The sequence below is a fragment of the Dendrobates tinctorius genome, unplaced genomic scaffold, assembly GCF_039654945.1.
Source record: "Dendrobates tinctorius isolate UK_male_01 unplaced genomic scaffold, ASM3965494v1 ptg000046l, whole genome shotgun sequence".
NCBI classification, from domain to species: domain Eukaryota; kingdom Metazoa; phylum Chordata; class Amphibia; order Anura; family Dendrobatidae; genus Dendrobates; species Dendrobates tinctorius.
The window spans coordinates 8,108,464-8,126,412 of NW_027361714.1; the positions used below are offsets into that span (position 1 = coordinate 8,108,464).

Genomic DNA, 17,949 nt, shown 5'->3' on the forward strand with positions numbered 1-17,949 from the left:
GAAAATATATATATATATTTATTTAGGAATTTTTAAAAAATATTTTTACACAGTATATATATTTTTTTACTTTTCTACATTGTCCCAGGGTGGGACATTACAATACAAAGTCAGATCGCTGATCTGACACTTTACACAGCACTGTGTCAGATCAGCGATCTGACAGGCAGTGTAGGATGCTTGCCGGTGCCTGCTCTCAGCAGGCACGGATAAGCCACCTCCCTGCAGGACCCGGAAGGACCCTGCGGCCATCTTGGATCCAGGGGCCTGCAGGCAGGAGGCCCTGGGCACATCGCAATCACATTGCGTTGTTCTGAGGGTCTCAGGGAAGCACGCAGGGAGCCCCCTCCCTGCTCAATGCTTCCCTATGCCACCGGAACACTGCGATCATGTTTGCTCGCAGTGTGTCGGGGGTTAAAGTGCCGGTAGTGGTCCGTGATCGCTCCTGGCACTTAGTGCTGGGTGTCAGCTGTGAGAATCAGATGACAACCGGCCGCAATTGGCCACGCTCCCCCCATATTATCCCATCCATGGTTAGAATGTCACGGGTTTCATGGATGGGATAGTACGTCTAAGGTCAGAAAGGGGGTAATGCAGGTAACGAGTTGATTAGGAGCGTCTAACTGGTCTGTAGGAGCCAGAACTCTTAATGGTTGATAGGGGATTAAATACTTATTTCTCATTGCAAAAATGCAGATACATTTATATAATTTATACAATGTGATTTTCTAAGTTTAATTTTTGATATCCTATCTCTCATTGTTAAAATTAACCTATCCTTAAAATTATAGACTGTTCATGTCTTTGTCAGTGTGCAAACTTAAAAAATCAGCAAGGGTTCAAATAAATATTTCCTTCACTGTATATATATATATATATATATATATATATATATATACATACACACACTTAGTAATCATAGTTTTCCCATGAAGCTGGTAAATGCCAAAAATAAGGGTAATAGATATTCCAGTACAAAGACAACAAATAATGAATCCGCCACAGACAGTGTGGGATGACTGTCCTCTAGTGGTCAATGTGCAAAATAACCATGCATAATAAATATAAGGATACTGACCTGTAATGTGGTCTGGAGACTAGGGGACAGAGACCAGGCCCGGATTGGCAATATAACCAACCGGGCATTTTCCCGCTGGGCCGCTGTCACATGGGCCGCGGGCGGCAGCGCCCGAACATCTGGCCGCTTGCCAGCTGCTGCGGCCACTGTTGCTCCTGCCGCCGGCCCTCTGCGGGCACGGCGGTGATAGATTCAAGTTTCTCCCGCACTGCAGGGAGATAAGCCACCACGCCCCCCCACGCACCCCATCCTCGCCGTAGCATGAGACCCCCTCCCCCCCGCAGCCACTCACAGTGTCGCACTCGCTTGCCTGCTCGCTCTGTTCGCAGGACCTGTGATGAGATCACAGGAGGGGAGGAGTCAGGGGGTCACATGATCAGGAGCCTTTGTCCAGACCCCCGATCATATCACCCCTGACTCTGCCCCTCCTGTGACCTCATCACAGGTCCTGTGCGCTCAGCCTTGCCTCTACCGTCTGCAAGACTCTGCTTTGCTGTTGTCATGGTGCTGGTTGAGGTAAGTATGTGTGGGGTCAGGATTTACAGTGTGGATGTAGCAGAGCTGTGTGTGTACGAGGTGTACGGAGCGGAGCCGTGTGTGTACGAGGTGTACGGAGCGGAGCCGTGTGTGTACGAGGTGTACGGAGCGGAGCCGTGTGTGTACGAGGTGTACGGAGCAGAGCCGCGTGTGTACGAGGTGAACGGAGCGGAGCCGCGTGTGTACGAGGTGTACGGAGCGGAGCCGTGTGTACGAGGTGTACGGAGCGGAGCCGTGTGTACGAGGTGTACGGAGCGGAGCCGCGTGTGTACGAGGTGTACGGAGAGGAGCCGCGTGTGTACGAGGTGTACGGAGAGGAGCCGCATGTGTACGAGGTGTACGGAGAGGAGCCGCGTGTGTACGAGGTGTACGGAGAGGAGCCGCGAGCCAGTTGTTGTACTGCTCCTGACAGGTGTGGATGCAGGACATTAGCTAAGACTGAATCAGCTGCGTGTCTGAGTCATTCTTAATCGGTACCAGATGTTTTGCGCTCGCACAATGATTTGGAATGACTGGTGAATGAGGATTCATTGTCGTTTACGACCCCGACAATTTGGCGCCCAACGTGGGGCGTGGACAGTGATCCGAGGCTCCTCTGGACCCATGCCTGGATGTCTGTGGATGATACCTGTAGTGGCTGACCTCGAGGACTGATCACCCTCCAAAACACGGTAAGTGAGATCATATACACTGTATGTGTCACACTTGCTAGTGTCTCAGCCGTTATTGGTTTGTCTGTGGTCTCCTTGGGTCTGAGGGGTGACCGGTCGAGTGGTGAGACTGAGTGCGATCCTGTGCCACGCTCTGAACCAGCAACTGAGAGACGTCGCATTCTGCGCGTCCTCGTGTACACCACACCTCCTCCACCGGTCATTGTACTCCATTCAACCACCCTACCCGTGACTATTGTCTAGTAGTGAAGTGGAGTGATAAATTGAGCTAGTTGCAGATTGTGGGGCAACCTAGAGGAAGGGATAGGAGACGCAGCCTCTGTGATATTGTACCAGCTGGGTAATTAAGACGTCCCGAGAAGGGACCACCTGTATTTCTGTGGAGGGCTCTCACTAGGAGACCGCCTCCCGACTGTTGGAATATCGTGGCAGGATAATCTGTTAATCACTGCTGTTCAAGGTTAGGGAAAGGAAATATTGAGAGCGAGGCTCTTTTCCTAGTACGTCGAACGTGAGGCTCCGTACTGTGGAACATCAGTGTTGATATCGCTACCAGTGGTTTTTCTGCAGAGAACCATAGTATTCTGTAAGAGTCATGCTGCGTATCTTAAAGCAGAAGAAGTCTGTGCCCCACAAGTTAGATGAGGATGCTGTGGAGGTCAAGGCAATAGTAGCGTCACGGGAAGGCAAGAAGGCAGTCAAGAATGTTGAGAGATTGTATAAGCATGTAGGATTGCCCTCGTCAGGGAGATTACAGCCGGCTATGTGGCATAATCTCATAGAGAACAAACGAGGCATGTTGAAAGATAAAGGATTGTTAGAACAAGCACAAGCTCATCTGCGAGTTGCGCGAGGCTTGAAGAATGAAGGATGGAAAGAGATTGATGGGGAAGGAGGATCAGACAATGCGGAACCTGTGTTTGGTTATAAAATGCCTTTGAACTGTGATCTTATAGATTGTAAAATGGCCGCCGTGCCACTGATGATGAAAATGCAGTCCCAACCACCGCCCTATAATGGCGACAAGACGAGCTCTCCAGAAACGTGGGTGTGTCCTGTTTGTGGCGTGCAGAATCCAACCTGGGTGGAAACCTGCCGTGTGTGTGGGGCGGGCCGTCCTTGGGGTTCCGCCCAGACCATGGACGGAAGTGGGGCATGCCACGCCTCCACCGGCAGCCATCTTGGTGCACCCGGAATTCCTCCCCAGCCACTATGTCCACTGGTAACACTTTCCGGCGAGTACTATCAGGGACCACCACTTCCTGAGAAACCTCCGGCACCGACCGATGCTGTTCCCACCTCTAATGTTCCTGTTTCTGTTCCGGCCTCTGGGCCTAGTCTCCCGGTGCAACCCACTGTGATATTTGTAAATACACCTAGTCAAGGTCCCTTCACTCTTGATGCCCTGACCGGCAGTACGGCTTTCCGGTCCGTAATGCGTATGAGGTGCCAAGCTATCGGAGATGATGAGGGATCAGAAGATTCTGACAATCAGGTTGCTACAATTCCCCCTGCCCCGCCACTGCTGTTAGGTCCGTTCGAATCCCCCCGGCCCGGAAGGAGCCCACTACCTACCCCTCTCAACAAATCCTCTAGGTTGCCCCATGACCCTGAAATCTGGTTCCCCTGTCATTCACGCTATTACATCACACCTCAGGGCTCCCAGGTTCTTTTCTCAGTGGGGTATGGGGACATAGTTACCCACCAGGTAGGAGCCATAGTGAACCCAGCTAACTCTACCCTGTCGCATAGAGGTGGTTTGGCCCAACAGATAGCTAAAAAGGGAGGCCCAGCCATAACCCAAGAGTGTCAGGCCTACCTTGCCAGTTGTGGCCCCTTGCATCCAGGAGACGCTATGTCCACCCAGGGAGGGAATTTGCCCTGTGATATAGTGTTACACACTGCAGGCCCTATATATGATTACAGGACACCCGAGCATTGCCGTATCCCGGACAGATGCGTTATAGATATTTCAAATCTACGTCTGAGACTGAATGAATTGAGTAATGATATAGTTCGTGTTATATGTGGCATTGCATTGTAAAGTTTCCTGAATGCATTTGGCCAGAAAAAGGGCAAGGCATGGTTAATCTCATTATACAGTTATCTGCTCTTACAGTGAAATCCCGTGATTTTGAGTTTCTTTGTAGAAATTGATTTTGATAAGTCTAAAGAACTACAGAATTCTGTGAAGGACGACGCTGCATTCTGACGGGAGGGGTGAAGGATGGCGCTGCGTAGTTTCTTCTCCCTTCGCTCTTATCTCTGCTGAGTGTGAGTTGTGCTCAAAATTCTCTGTAATTCTATCCGTAAGGTACGCGCTGAAAGATTTGTGCATTTTAAAGCAACAGTACTTAATTGAAGATTGGAAGTTAAAAGTAAGATATGGTGCCTAATTTAGAAGGGAATTGTAAGTGATTGCTTGGTCATTAATGTGTTTGAACCTGCTTCTAGTTGTGTGATTGATTTGTATAGCAAATTGTGTCAAATTACAAGAGACAGAGAAGGAAGGAAGCAGTAAAACAAGTGGGACAAATATTGAAAAAGGCAAAAATACCAGAGTGTGAATGTTTGGATGTACAAAAAGGCACAGACAAGGGAAGAAAATAGCAAGTGAATAAATGATGCTTGAGAATGTGCAGCAGTGTGGATGGTGTATTATGAATGTTTGATTGACAAAGTGTAACCAGAGACCCAGACAAAACAGATGGACTTGTAAACACTGTGGTCAGACTCAGACAAATCCAGACTGAATAGCTACTTGTGTGACCTGTGCTACTGACCTAAGAGAATTGCACTAAATCCTATCCAGACAAGATCATAAGAAGCTGACATAATAGTGTGGATAGTGGGTAGTGGGGACATTGGCCCTTGAGGAGTAAGCTGACAGTAGACATCAGACGGCCAACCCCATCAGGACCTAGAAGTGTGACTAGAATAAGAAAGATACAGGTGTATTATCCCTGGAGCCCCTCTGACCAGCTAGCTTTGCTGAAGCAGCTGCCTGCCCCTGAAGACCAACCATTCCCGTTTTACAGACACATAAAGGAAGTACAGCAGACATATAAGTGTACCTGGGCAGACCTAGAGAGGTTGGTGAGTTTAAAGGCAGGTGACGCACTAGATCATATAATTAAGACACACAGATGTGACAAAGAATCAGGCTTGGGGCATGGATGATAAATCTGCACGATCTGGGGAGACGTACTGTGAGTCACTAAGACAATGGGCTGCAGTGGAACAATCAGAGCAGTCTGTACTCCTGACTAATGTGACACAGCAAAGAGGAGAGAGAGTAGAGATATACCTTGGACGGTTACAGCTGAAATGGGCAGACATGGGGTACATTTGCATAAATCCACTTGATGTTAGAATACTGGTGGATGCATTCATTGACGGTATGAACAAAGACTTACGAGACGCAGTACAGACAGCCAGACCTGAATGGAGACATGTAGATCCGAAAGACCTCCTTAAGGTAGCTAAAGAAATTGAGCAAACAAGGACAATAAAACGACCTGTCATGTATGCTGGAGCACAAGGAAAAAAGTGGAGACGTAATAGGAAAGGCATGTGAGATGACACTGACGTTTCTTTTGACAATCTATTCCCCACATGACATCCATGCCATACTCCTACAAGTTCAACCAAAACATCTGTCCATGGCCAGACAGCTCTGACTTGAGTGTGCTCTACTAATTCCTGAGTATGTCACTCCTCAAAAGATGTAACGTTCTGAATCCAGCCACCCTCCTGCCTGTGGATTCAGAAAAGGGGGAATTGGTGACCATATTAGCGCGTGAGGAAAGATACTTTGACATGACGCATGAACATGTCTGCATAGAACTAATGAGTCAGGAGACAGTTGGGTTTGCACACATTCATGAAAAACCTGTTCCTAATGCAGACTTTGAGTTTCTTTTTTGTAGATGGCCCCAGATACCACCAGGATGGACGATTCTACACTGGATATGCAGTAGTATCCTCACATGAGGTAATCCGAGCGGAACCACTCTCTCCTCACATGTCGGCGCAGGAGGCAGAGTTGAAGGCACTCACTGAGGCGTGTAGAGCCGCTGCAGGTAAAGTCGCTAATATTTTCACAGATTCGAAGCCCATTAAAAATGCAGAGCTGGTGAAACAATTGATGGAGGCATTGATGTTACCAGTCCAGGTTGGCATTGTCAAGGTAAAAGCACACACAAAGGTGACTCCGTGGAGGTAGAGGGCAATAGAAGGGCGAACGAGGCTGCTAAAATAGCACAAGGCGGCCTAGAGAGAGCAGTGGACGGTGGCGGGGAGTCAGCGTATTCCAGCCACATTGGGTCTAGATGTCCTGAAATCCCTCCAGCAAAAGGCTGCCCAAACAGAGAAGGTACACCGAGGGAGACTGGGAGCTGAGCTGAACTCAAATGGAGTATGGGAGAATAAGGATAAAATGTGCCCACCAAAGTCCCTGTTCCCAATCATGGCGCAAGCAGCACATGGCCCCAATCACACCTCAAAAAGTCACATGTGTGCCATGGTAGATGCCTTCTGGATCGCTCCTGGCTTCAGTTGCGCAGCCGCGAAACTTGTACAATCATGCCTCATCTGTGCACAGCACAACCCAGGTAAAACAGTAAAAGTCCCTAAGAAAGCGACACCTAGGCCTCTCTACCCGTTTCAGAGACGGCAGATTGACGACATACAGCTACCAAGGTAGGAGTGTATGCAAATATCCTAGTATGTGTAGATCTCTTCTCTGGATGGCCAGAGGCCTACCCGGTGAAAACGGCTACAGCTCGAGCTACTGCAAAGAAACTGGTGATGGAACTAGTACCACGATTCGGTGTCCCTGAAACAATTGAATCAGACAGAGGTACACACTTTACTGCTGAGGTAATGCAAAATGTAATGCAAATGATAGGTGTAGAACAAGCATTTCATACACCCTACCACCCACAGAGTTCAGGGAAGGTAGAGAGAATGAACGGGACACTAAAATTGAAAATACAGAAAACCATGGAGCAAACCCATAAACCATGGCCAGAGTGTCTCCCATTAGCATTATTCTCAGTAAGGTACACACCCACGGGGAAAGCTAAACTGTCACCCTTCGAGATACTGTTTGGAAGACCACCGAACACAGGGTTGTACTACCCACAGGTCTTAACACTCAATGTGGATAATTTGACAAGTTATGTAATCCAGTTGCAAAAGCATTTAACTCAAATGCATTCTCTAGTTTTCTCTTCCATTCCAGATCCAGATAGTGTGGAAGGAACTCACTGTCTACAACCTGGTGATTACGTATATGTCAAGAAACACTCCAGAAAGACCCTTGAACCCCGATATCAAGGACCTTACCAAGTACTCCTGACAACGCCTACTGCTGTTAAGTTGGAAGGACGACCAACCTGGATCCACGCATCGCATTGCAAACTAGCCACAGGAATTAACAAAGCATAAGAGTGCATAATGTTTTGGTTTGGTTTTGTTGCATTATCTGTAATAATGGTAGCTGCGTGGGACAATCTAAATTCTCCAATGTCCTTGAATAATAAGTTTATACAACATCATGAAAAAATACTAAATGATTGGTCAAAAGACACTCAGTCTCCAGCAGATTGCTGGATTTGCACACATTCACCAATATCGGCCACTAGTATTCCGTTCCTTGTTATTCCTGTGCCACCCGAGGAATTATTTGCCTGGACCAGTTGTTCTGATACACTCGCTAATAATGCCACAAATAATGTGAAGTTATGGAACACAACTGTTGGAATACCTATTGTGGGATGGGTAGGATACCCTTGGTGGCAGGGTAATCTTTCAGGAAGTAACACATACCTTCAATATCTGGCATATAAAGGGGGGGCTTGGGTACCCAGGAATAGAACTCGGTTAACCTACCTGGGGCAAATTCCAATGTATGGCCTACAAGTTAGTTTTAATGTAACTTCCCACTCTACTGATGCCTTCAAACCAATACTGCTAGAAAGAAGGTTGCATAACACGTCCTGGAAGTATTCCAATTTATTTCCCCAGGGCAATAATGAAACTTGTTTTAATATTTCAGGTAATATACCTTGCAACGAGTCATCTGGATATGAGAAAGGAACTCCCACCTGTAGAAATCCCGATGTAGGGTATTGTAGCCCTTTAGGACAACTTCCAAATTGGTGTATGCTTCAGAATGTATCTGCGTTCATAGATTTAGTTCATAGACTGGTATTACAACATTCAGCCCTATGGGACCTACCTAGTGACATGTTCTGGGTATGTGGAGACAATGCATATAAATGGTTGCCAGTAGGGGTAAAAGGTGCTTGTACTCTGGGTCGTTTGACTCCAGCTACCTTTGTTATTCCGAATGACCAGTTGAATACTCAGAGCATACCTAAACACCACTGCCTGTGTCATGAATTTGTTGAAAGGTTTGAAGCCCACTGATTGCCCAGATTACGTCCCACTAATTCATAAGGAACCCAAACTAAAGGTCCCAGGAGAAGTAACTGTATTAGCTGACAATTACACCTGCTATAATTCCCACGACACCACAGGTACACCAGTAGGGATCTTCGAGACAGGTTTCTGCAAAGAGAATAGTTCTCTAGATACTGACTTGTTAATCAAACATACACAATATATGTATGACATTTATTGGTTATGTGGAGATGGTAAGCTCCGTCCTAGGTTGCCAAATGCCTGGACAGGCCAATGCACCCTTGTTAAACTAGCTATGCAGTTCAAGATTCTACCCTGGGATCCAAAGATACCTGATGAACCTACCAGGAAAAGGAGAAGCCTCGATCAGCTCCATATGAGTTATGAAGAAGATCCACTAGTATATATTGATGCTATTGGAGTGCCAAGGGGGGTGCCTGACCAATTTAAAGCCCAGAACCAGATCTATGCTGGCTTTGCTTCTATAATCCCACAGGTGCAGATTAATAAAAATGTTGAATGGATCAATTACATATATTACAGTGAACAAAGGTTTGTCAATTTCAGCCAAGATGCCTTCCAAGGTATAGTTGAAGAATTGGGCCCTAACACTAGAATGACACTCCAAAATCGACTAGCCCTTGATATGATATTAGCTGAGAAAGGAGGAGTTTGTGGGATGGTGGGAGAGGAGTGTTGTACCTATATCCCTCAGAACTCTGGAGTGAATGGAAAAACCATGATAGCCCTTAAAAAGATAACTGGGTTAGCAGCAGAATTGAAAACTAATGCTGGAGTAGACACATCTTTCTTTTCCGGCTGGTTGGGTGGACTCAAGGGATTCCTTCAACAAGCTTGTATAGTACTGATTGCCCTCCTTGTAATTGGATCAATAACTCTTTGTTGTGTTATTCCCTTGTATAAAAAGGTTATTGCCAAAGCAACTCCGACTGGCACCTTCCTCAATCAAGAAGTAGACCCACCAGAGTACGATGGTACTGATCTAGGGAAGATCCCTAAGTATATTCCCCTCAAGAGAGTAGACAAAACCCCCCATTCTCAGATGATGTTAAGAGACTTAGTTTAGGGACAGCGGGAGAACTCCATGTGAGGTTAGTGAAGGGTTCAGCTGCCTGGAGGCCTCTCGCTAGGGGAGAGCTTCTGAGGTGTCTGGATGAAGAAATCCACCTCCCCTTTTCCCATCACATGGACAGTCTCGAAGGATCTTTCATTAAGGGAAAAACTTAGTGTTTAGGGGGGATTGTCAAGGTGAAAATATATTTTCTTATATAACTTTTATATTTTTATACTGTGAAACAATAAGTTTTTCCTAATTGCTTGCTAATGCAAATGTAACTGTATTAAAGATGGCTGCCAGTGTTCACTTTCACTTAAATTCAGTGTCTAAAGAGTTAAGTTAAGTTTCATTTCTCCTAAAAAAGATAACTCAGGAATGTGAAGAAGGAGTAACCATCGGGAGACTTTTTGACGAATCAGAGAGAGACTGGACACTAGATGTATACTGCATAAACCCCGCCTAATGCACGCCTTCCCCTAACACTCAATATAGTATTGTGTATTTGTAAATAAAAGCCAGTTGTTGTACTGCTCCTGACAGGTGTGGATGCAGGACATTAGCTAAGACTGAATCAGCTGCGTGTCTGAGTCATTCTTAATCGGTACCAGATGTTTTGCGCTCGCACAATGATTTGGAATGACTGGTGAATGAGGATTCATTGTCGTTTACGACCCCGACATGAGGTGTACGGAGCGGAGCCGTGTGTGTATTAGGTGTACGGAGAGGAGCCGTGTGTGTATGAGGTGTACGGAGAGGAACCGTGTGTGTACGAGGTGGAGCCGCGCGTGTATGAGGTGTACGGAGAGGAGCCGCGCGTGTACGAGGTGTACGGAGAGGAGTCGCGCGTGTACGAGGTGTACGGAGAGGAGTCACGCGTGTACAAGGTGGACGGAGTGGAACCGTGTATGTATGGAGTGGAGCCATATGTGTACGGGATGTACGGAGCGGAGCCAAGTGTGTACAAAGCATACAAAGCGGGCTTTTCCCACGGACACAGGAGTACACGGCGGAGCCCCGAGGAGCATTTTAAAACACACACATGACGTTCCACCTGAAGTGATGTGCTGGAAGCTGACCGGAAATGAGATAATTTCTTGAGGAGATTGTGACGGAACCAGGAATGCTTCAGATCCATCACCGTGTCCTCCTCCGACAGCGCAGACAGCGGGATCGCCTTGGAATCGGGGATGTCGGCCATGTGAGCGGATCATGATAGGTCCTGCATCGGGAGGCTCAGGTGGGCACTACAATGGGAGCCGGGCTGCTATAGTATCTTTGTAGAATCTTTCTTTATTTCTTTCTCTCTTTTTCTTTCTTTCTCTGTTCTTTCATTCTCTCTCTGTTCTTTCTTTCTCTCTCTAATCTTTCTTTTTTCTCTCTCTGTTCTTTCTTCCCCTCTTTCTTTCTTTTTCTTTCCTCTCTTTCTCTCTGTTCTTTCTTTCTTTTCTTTACTTCTTTCTTTCTCTCTCTGTTCTTTCTCTGTCTCTCTCTGTTCTTTCTTTCTTTCCCCTCTTTCTTTCTCTCTCTGTTCTTTCTCTGTCTCTCACTGTTCTTTCTTTGTCTCTCACTGTTCTTTCTTTCCCCTTTCTTTCTCGCTCTCTGTTTTCTTTTTTCTCTCTCTCTGTTTTCTCTCTTCCTTAGTGCCAGTCAGTGTGCCCATAATGCCAGCCACTGTGCCCTCAGTACCAGTCAGTGTGATCAGCAGTGCTAAATGGGTGCGATTAGGTGTGGACATGGGTGTGACTAGTTGTGAAATGGGTGTGGTTGGGCGTGGCCAAAATTTACAGCGGCGCGCTGCGCGCGCCGCAGTCTTTGTCCGTCTTTCCCTTCTTCAAAAGTTGGGAGGTATGATAGGGGCGGCTATGACCAGGGGGTCTGGTTGCCCAATAGAGAGCAGTTCTGCCAGGAATTCTGTCATCATGCATACAAAAGGGGACAGCGCTTTGGGAGGAGTACTGTACCTAAAAGCAATAAATAGGACTGAGCTGAAATACTGGGCACAGCTGTGACTACATGTTATATAGTCGTGTTAATCTCCTCTCACTTCTTGTAAACTACAACTGTACAAAGATATTATATAGTCACCATGTGACTAGTGGGCCTGTGTAACTTCAAATGCCAGGGCTGAATTTTAGTCCCAGTCCGGCCCTGACAGAGACCCCATATCTAGTATTACCCTTATTTTTGTCATTTACCTGTTTATTCTTGGTCCACTTGGATCATTTATTTATGCATTTCCACTTTAGAATATACAGTGATTTGGCTGTGATATATACAACTTCATGGGCACATTATGCTTACTGCATACGGTATATTAAAATTGGGTCAATCCCTGGTCCCTTTAGACCAATAGGTTTGAGTATGCACTTGCACATATATTGAAGAAACATTTATATTCTTTTTGTGCTCATTGTACTTTCTAGAGATACTGATTGTTATCTTCGCCTTGCATATACAGTTGAGACTAGAAGTTTACATACACTATATGAAAAACACGTATACAGGTTTTTCTCAATATCGACATAAAATCAGAATAAACTTTTCCTAGATTTAGGTCAATTAGGATTACCATAATTATTAATGTTGGCCAAATGCCAGAATAATAAGAGAGTGAGAGAATGTTTTAAGGAATTTGTATTATTACTTTCTGCAAATTCAAAAGTTTACATCCATTTCATAAGTATTTGGTACCATTGCCCTTAAACTGAATATCTTGGGTCAAACATTTGGGATATCCTATCAATTGTCTCACAATAGTTGGTCGGAATTTTGGCCAATTTCTCCTGACAAAACTGGTGTAACTAATCAAGGTTTGTAGGTTGCCACTCCAAAACATTGATCTTGTTATCCTTAAGCCACTTTGTTACCATTTTGGCAGTATGCTTCGGGTCATAGTTAGGTCTTTGTTCATGAGTGCATTTGCAAACATTAATCTGGCTTTTTATGTTTCTTCTGGAGCAATAGCTGCTTCCTGGCAGAGTGGGCTATCAGCCCATGTTGATACAGTACTGTTTTACTGTGAAAATTTCCATAATCTTACCAGCCTCTGCCATCTTCATCACAAGATCTTTTGCTTTTGTCCTTGGGTTGATATGCACATGTTGGACCAAAGCACGTTCACCTCTAGGGCACAGAACCTGTCTTCTTCCTAAGCAGTATGATGGCTGGAAAGTCCCATCTTGTTTGTACTTGGGTATAATTGTTTATACAGGTATCTTGGTATTGCACCAAAGGATGAGCCAGACTTGTGCAAGTCCACAATTCTCTTCCTGATATCTTGAGACTTTTCAATGATGCTACACAAAGAAGCAATGTGTTTCAGGTGTGCATTAAAATACATCCACATGTCTGTCTCTAATTAATTCAGATGCTGCCAAAAAACACATCACATCATCATATGGGCAGTCCAGAATTGTTTAAAAGCATAGGAATCTTAGTGTATGTACAGTAAGTAGTAAAAATGCCTTAAAATATTCTCTCTCTCTCATTATTCTGGCATTTGGCAAATATTAATAATTATGGTAATCCTAATTGACTTAAAATGGGAAAGGTTTATTCTGATTTAATGTCAGATACTGAGAAATACATGCATACAGTGGGGAGAAAAAATATTTAGTCAGCCATCAATTGTGCAAGTTCTCCCACTGTAAAAAATGAGAGAGGCCTGTAATTGACATCATAGGTAGGCCACAACTACAAGAGTCAAAATGAGAAAACAAATCCAGAAAATCTGATTTGGCAAGATTTATTTTTCAAATTATGGTGAAAAATAAGTATTTGGTCATTAACAAAAGTTCATCTCAATATTTTGTTATATATCCTTTGTTGGCAATGAAAGAGGTCAAACGTTTTCTGTAAGTCTTCACAAGGTTGGCACACACTGTTGGTGGAATGTTGGAACATTCCTCCATGCAGATCTCCTCTAGAGCAGTGATGTTTTGGGCCTGTCGCTGGGCAACATGGACTTTCAAATCCCTCCAAAGGTTTTCTATGGGGTTGAGATCTGGAGACTGGCTAGGCCAGTCCAGGACCTTCATATGCTTCTTACGAAGCCACTTCTTCATTGCCCTGGCAGTGTGCTTGGTATCATTATCATGCTGAAAGACCCAACCATGTTTAATCTTCAATGCCCTTGCTCATGGAAGGAGGTTTGCACTCAAAATCTCACAATACATGGCCCCATTCATTCTTTCATGTACATGGATCAGTCATCCTGTCCCTTTGCAGAGAAACAGCCCCAAAGCATGATGTTGCCACCCCAATGCTTCATAGTAGGTATGGTGTTCTTTGGATGCAATTCAACATTCTGTCACCTCCAAACACGACAAGTTTTGTTTCTACCAAACAGTTCTACTTTGGTTTCATCAGACCATATGACATTCTCCCAATACTTTTCTGAATTATCCAAATGCTCTCTAGCAAACTTCAGACAGGCCCAGACATGTACTGGCTTAGGCTGGTTTCACATTTGCTTATCTGTGCGCAGTGTTTGATCTGCATAGATCCGCATTCATCATGCGTACACATCTTTAACATGGTGCTTGAAGATGCATACACATTCGTTTTCGCGGTGTGTGGCGAACGCAACATGTTGCATTTTTTGAGGTGCCAAAAATGCGCAGCCATACGCATTCAGATGAGTGCAGATGAAGTGTGTCAAAACAACGCATTACTGTCTATAGCAACGCATTGGTAAGCAAGGACATGCATACACATGTGTTCAATACCCAAGCGTACTTCAGAATGAGCAGGTCCAGGAAGTGATTTTAATTGCCAGCTGTATAAAAGGAACTGTGGACACTGCAAGGCCATTTCTCTCCAGACTCTGGATGCTATTGCAAGCCAGAGGATATGCTGTGAAGACTCAGGATTTCACTCTGGATGTGAGTATAGAAGCTATGAAAATGTCTGTCTCTCTCACAAAAATAAAAACACATTGGCCATGCACACATTAAACAAGTCTGTAGGACAGTGTTCACACCACCAAAAGACTGAAACATAGAAAAGCACCGTAAAACAAACATATAAAAATACTCTGTTTTAAAGAAGTAACAGTAAATAGCAAGTGCTAGCAAAAAGATGATAAAAATCAGGGTATTTGGTTGATAAGTTTTTTGCAAAAAATGTATCCTAAGCCGCTCTACCAAACGTCAAGGTAACCCAAATCAGAGCAGTCCCTAACTAATGTATTTAAAAACCTGATCTTGTGTATAGTACCTATATGAGCAGGATTCAGACAGGTAATGTCTGATGTGGACACGCTATAGAGGACGGTCTTTATGTGCATGGCCCACAAGGCTCATATAGGTACTATACACATGACCAGGTTTTTAAATACATCAGTTAGGGACTGCTCTGATATGGGTTACCTTGACATTTGGTAGAGCGTCTTAGTATACATTTTTTGCAAAAAACGTATCAATCAAATACCCTGTTTTTTATCATCTTTTTAATGGCACTTGCTGTTTACTGTTACTTCTTTACAACAGAGTATTTTTATACGTTTGTTTTACTCTGCTTTTCTATGTTTCTGTCTCTCTCACTGCAGTCTTTACTCACTTCTCTCTCTTGCAGCCTTCTTCAAAGATGTCCTCAAGTGAAGACCAGAATTCCTCCCAGAGTGGACAGGAGACTGATGAAGTGAGGACATTTGTTATACTGATAGGTATGTATTGACTGTCAATATGACCCATGTGGTAAAATCATGTATTTTCTTTACAGAACAGTTCCAGTGCAGAACAGCCGGAGCAGTTGACTCGGGCCCAAGTTCCTCAGGTGGAGTAATTTTGAATGTTTTTGGTTTAAGTGTTTTATCTTTACAAGTACAGTATATGACTAATGTGTTTCTTTGACTTCAAGGTTCCACAACGTGAGGAAGCCACCATTGATAATGACCTCTTGATTACGCTGGTGCAAGAGCGAGTAGCGTTGTGGGACACCCGTGATCGGCAGCACTCGGACACCGTGGTGATTCGAAAACTCTGGGAAGAAGTGGCCAGATTGCTGTTGGATGATTGGAACAAAGCCACTCCACAAGTCAGAAAGGATTTTCGTAAGTATTGCAATGTGATCTGACGCAGCCGTGAACCTGTAAAAGGTGCATTGTTTTACAACTTTTTTCCCCCCTTCACAGTGAAGAGAGTAAAAGTCCATTGGCGTTCGATGAAGGATTGCTTCAATAGGGACATGAGAGAGGAGAACCTACTTCGAAGTGGTGCTGCTCCAAAGATTTCCAAATACAAATACCATCATAACCTCCCTTCCTGAGGCCTGCGGTTGCTCATCGAACGTAAGTATTTTTGCATTGTATTCCATGGTATAACATCTGAATTTTTCTATTCCACAGGATATGTTGGCGCTTTTAAAATTTTTATTTTTTTTACAGTAATGTTTTTAATTTCTTTTCCACACAGAACCTGGAGCAGCACCACCGATTCTGGATCGTCCTCTGTTGTGCAGCCCATCATTGACCAGCCACCGAACAGTCCCAGTCATCCACCAGCAATGCAGCAAGTGGGCATGCTTCACAGGCTGGGGAACAGGCAGCCGGTCCAACAGGTTTTCCCCTCTCCCAGTCCTCTGCCACTGTTTGGGTCTTCTCGCCAGTGGCAGAGGGCCTGAGACAGGCCAGTCATGCCCGAGTTTCATCACTTAGGCTCGGTCTTCCAGAATGGGCAGAAAGTGATTGGAGAGAGACTGGAAAGTGAGTTCACCCATGTGAACACACTTTTCCAGGAAGTCAACCGACTCCTTGACCGCCTGGAAGCACACCTTCAGAGACCGGCACAACATTTTTTTCTGCTATAGAGCGGGGCATGTCGGAAAACCTCACGCAAGAACTCCAGCTGAATGTGATGCAGGCCTGCCAGGCTGCTTACAGCCAGGCAATGCAGCAGTCCCGGTACTACCAGCAGCCACACATGGCATTTTCAACACGGCAAGAAGGGCAGTGGCAGAAGACGGCGTCCTATCCTCCACCACCACCGTTGGACACCAGGGCTATTCCTCCACTACCAAGCTACACCACGATGTCAAGTCTGGAGCATGCCAGTCTTAAGCCACCACCATGCTGAGTCCTGCACCACACCAGGCTCAAGCCACCACTATGCCGAGTCCTGCAGCATGCCAGCCTCAGGCCACCACCATGCCGAGTCCTGCATCACTCCCACACACCCAAGGAAAAAAGCAGGAAACAGATGCCCAGTACCAGCTCTGCTCAGCACCACCAGAAGAGGAAAACTAGGAGCACCAAACGTCACTCCAAGACTGTCCAACCAACTCCACCATCACCTACCAATGTGTCATAGTATCGTAGAGTTGGAAGGGACCTCCTGGGCCATCTGGTCCAACCCCCTGCTCAAAGCAGGATTCGCTAAATCATCCCAGTCAGATATCTGTCCAGCCTCTGTTTGAAGACTTCTTTTGAAGGAGAACTCACCACCTCTCATGGCAGCCTGTTCCACTCATTGATCACTCTGTCAAAAAGTTTTTTCTGATATCTAATCTGTTTCTCCTCCCATTCAGCTTCATCCCATTGCTTCTAGTCTTTCCTTGTGCAAACGAGAATAAAGATGATCCTTCTGCCATGTGACAGCCCTTGAGATATTTGTAGACAGTTATTAAGTCACCTCTCAGTCTTCTCTTTTGCAGGCTAAACATTCCCAAATCCTGCAACCTTTCCTCATAAGACAGGGTTTGCAGACCGGTCACCATTCTGGTCGCTCTTTTCTGAACTTGCTCCAGTTTGTTGATGTCTTTTTTAAAATTTGGTGCCCAAAACTGGACACCGTATTCCAGATGAGGTCTGACCAAAGAGGAGTAGAGGGCAATAATTACTTCACGTGATCTAGACTGAATGCTTCTGTTAATGCATCCTAGAATTGCATTTGCCTTTTTTGCTGCTGCATCACACTGTTGACTCATATTCAGTCTGAGATCTATTAGTATACCCAAGTCTTTTTCAGATGTGCTGTTGCTTAGCCCTATTCCTCCCATTCTGTATATGCTTTTTTCATTTTTATTGCCCAGATGTAGTACTTTGCATTTTTCCCTGTTAAAAACCATCTTGTTAGTTGCTGCCCACTGCTCCAGTTTATTTCTATCTTTTTGAATCTTCTCTCTCTTCTCTAGTATTAGCTATCCCTCCTAGCTTTGTG

The 17,949-nt window shown here is 45.2% G+C and overlaps 2 protein-coding genes across 2 annotated transcripts in view; one reads left to right on the forward strand and one right to left on the reverse strand.

Annotated features, from left to right (window-relative positions):
• Positions 1-17,949, reverse strand: part of SYTL3 (synaptotagmin like 3) — a 185,505-nt gene that overhangs the window by 57,902 nt on the left and 109,654 nt on the right. The gene's annotated exons all lie outside the window — the stretch shown is intronic.
• On the forward strand, positions 5,100-10,266 carry LOC141089353 (endogenous retrovirus group PABLB member 1 Env polyprotein-like). Its single transcript, XM_073575689.1, has 2 exons — positions 5,100-7,739; positions 8,348-10,266. The coding sequence occupies exon 2, from the start codon at positions 8,690-8,692 to the stop codon at positions 9,800-9,802; it is 1,113 nt and encodes a 370-aa protein (XP_073431790.1). The 5' UTR covers positions 5,100-7,739; positions 8,348-8,689; the 3' UTR covers positions 9,803-10,266.

Bases quoted from the DNA above. Each gene is read 5' to 3' on its own strand.
- LOC141089353 (XM_073575689.1), top strand. From the start codon at position 8,690: ATGAATTTGTTGAAAGGTTTGAAGCCCACTGATTGCCCAGATTACGTC.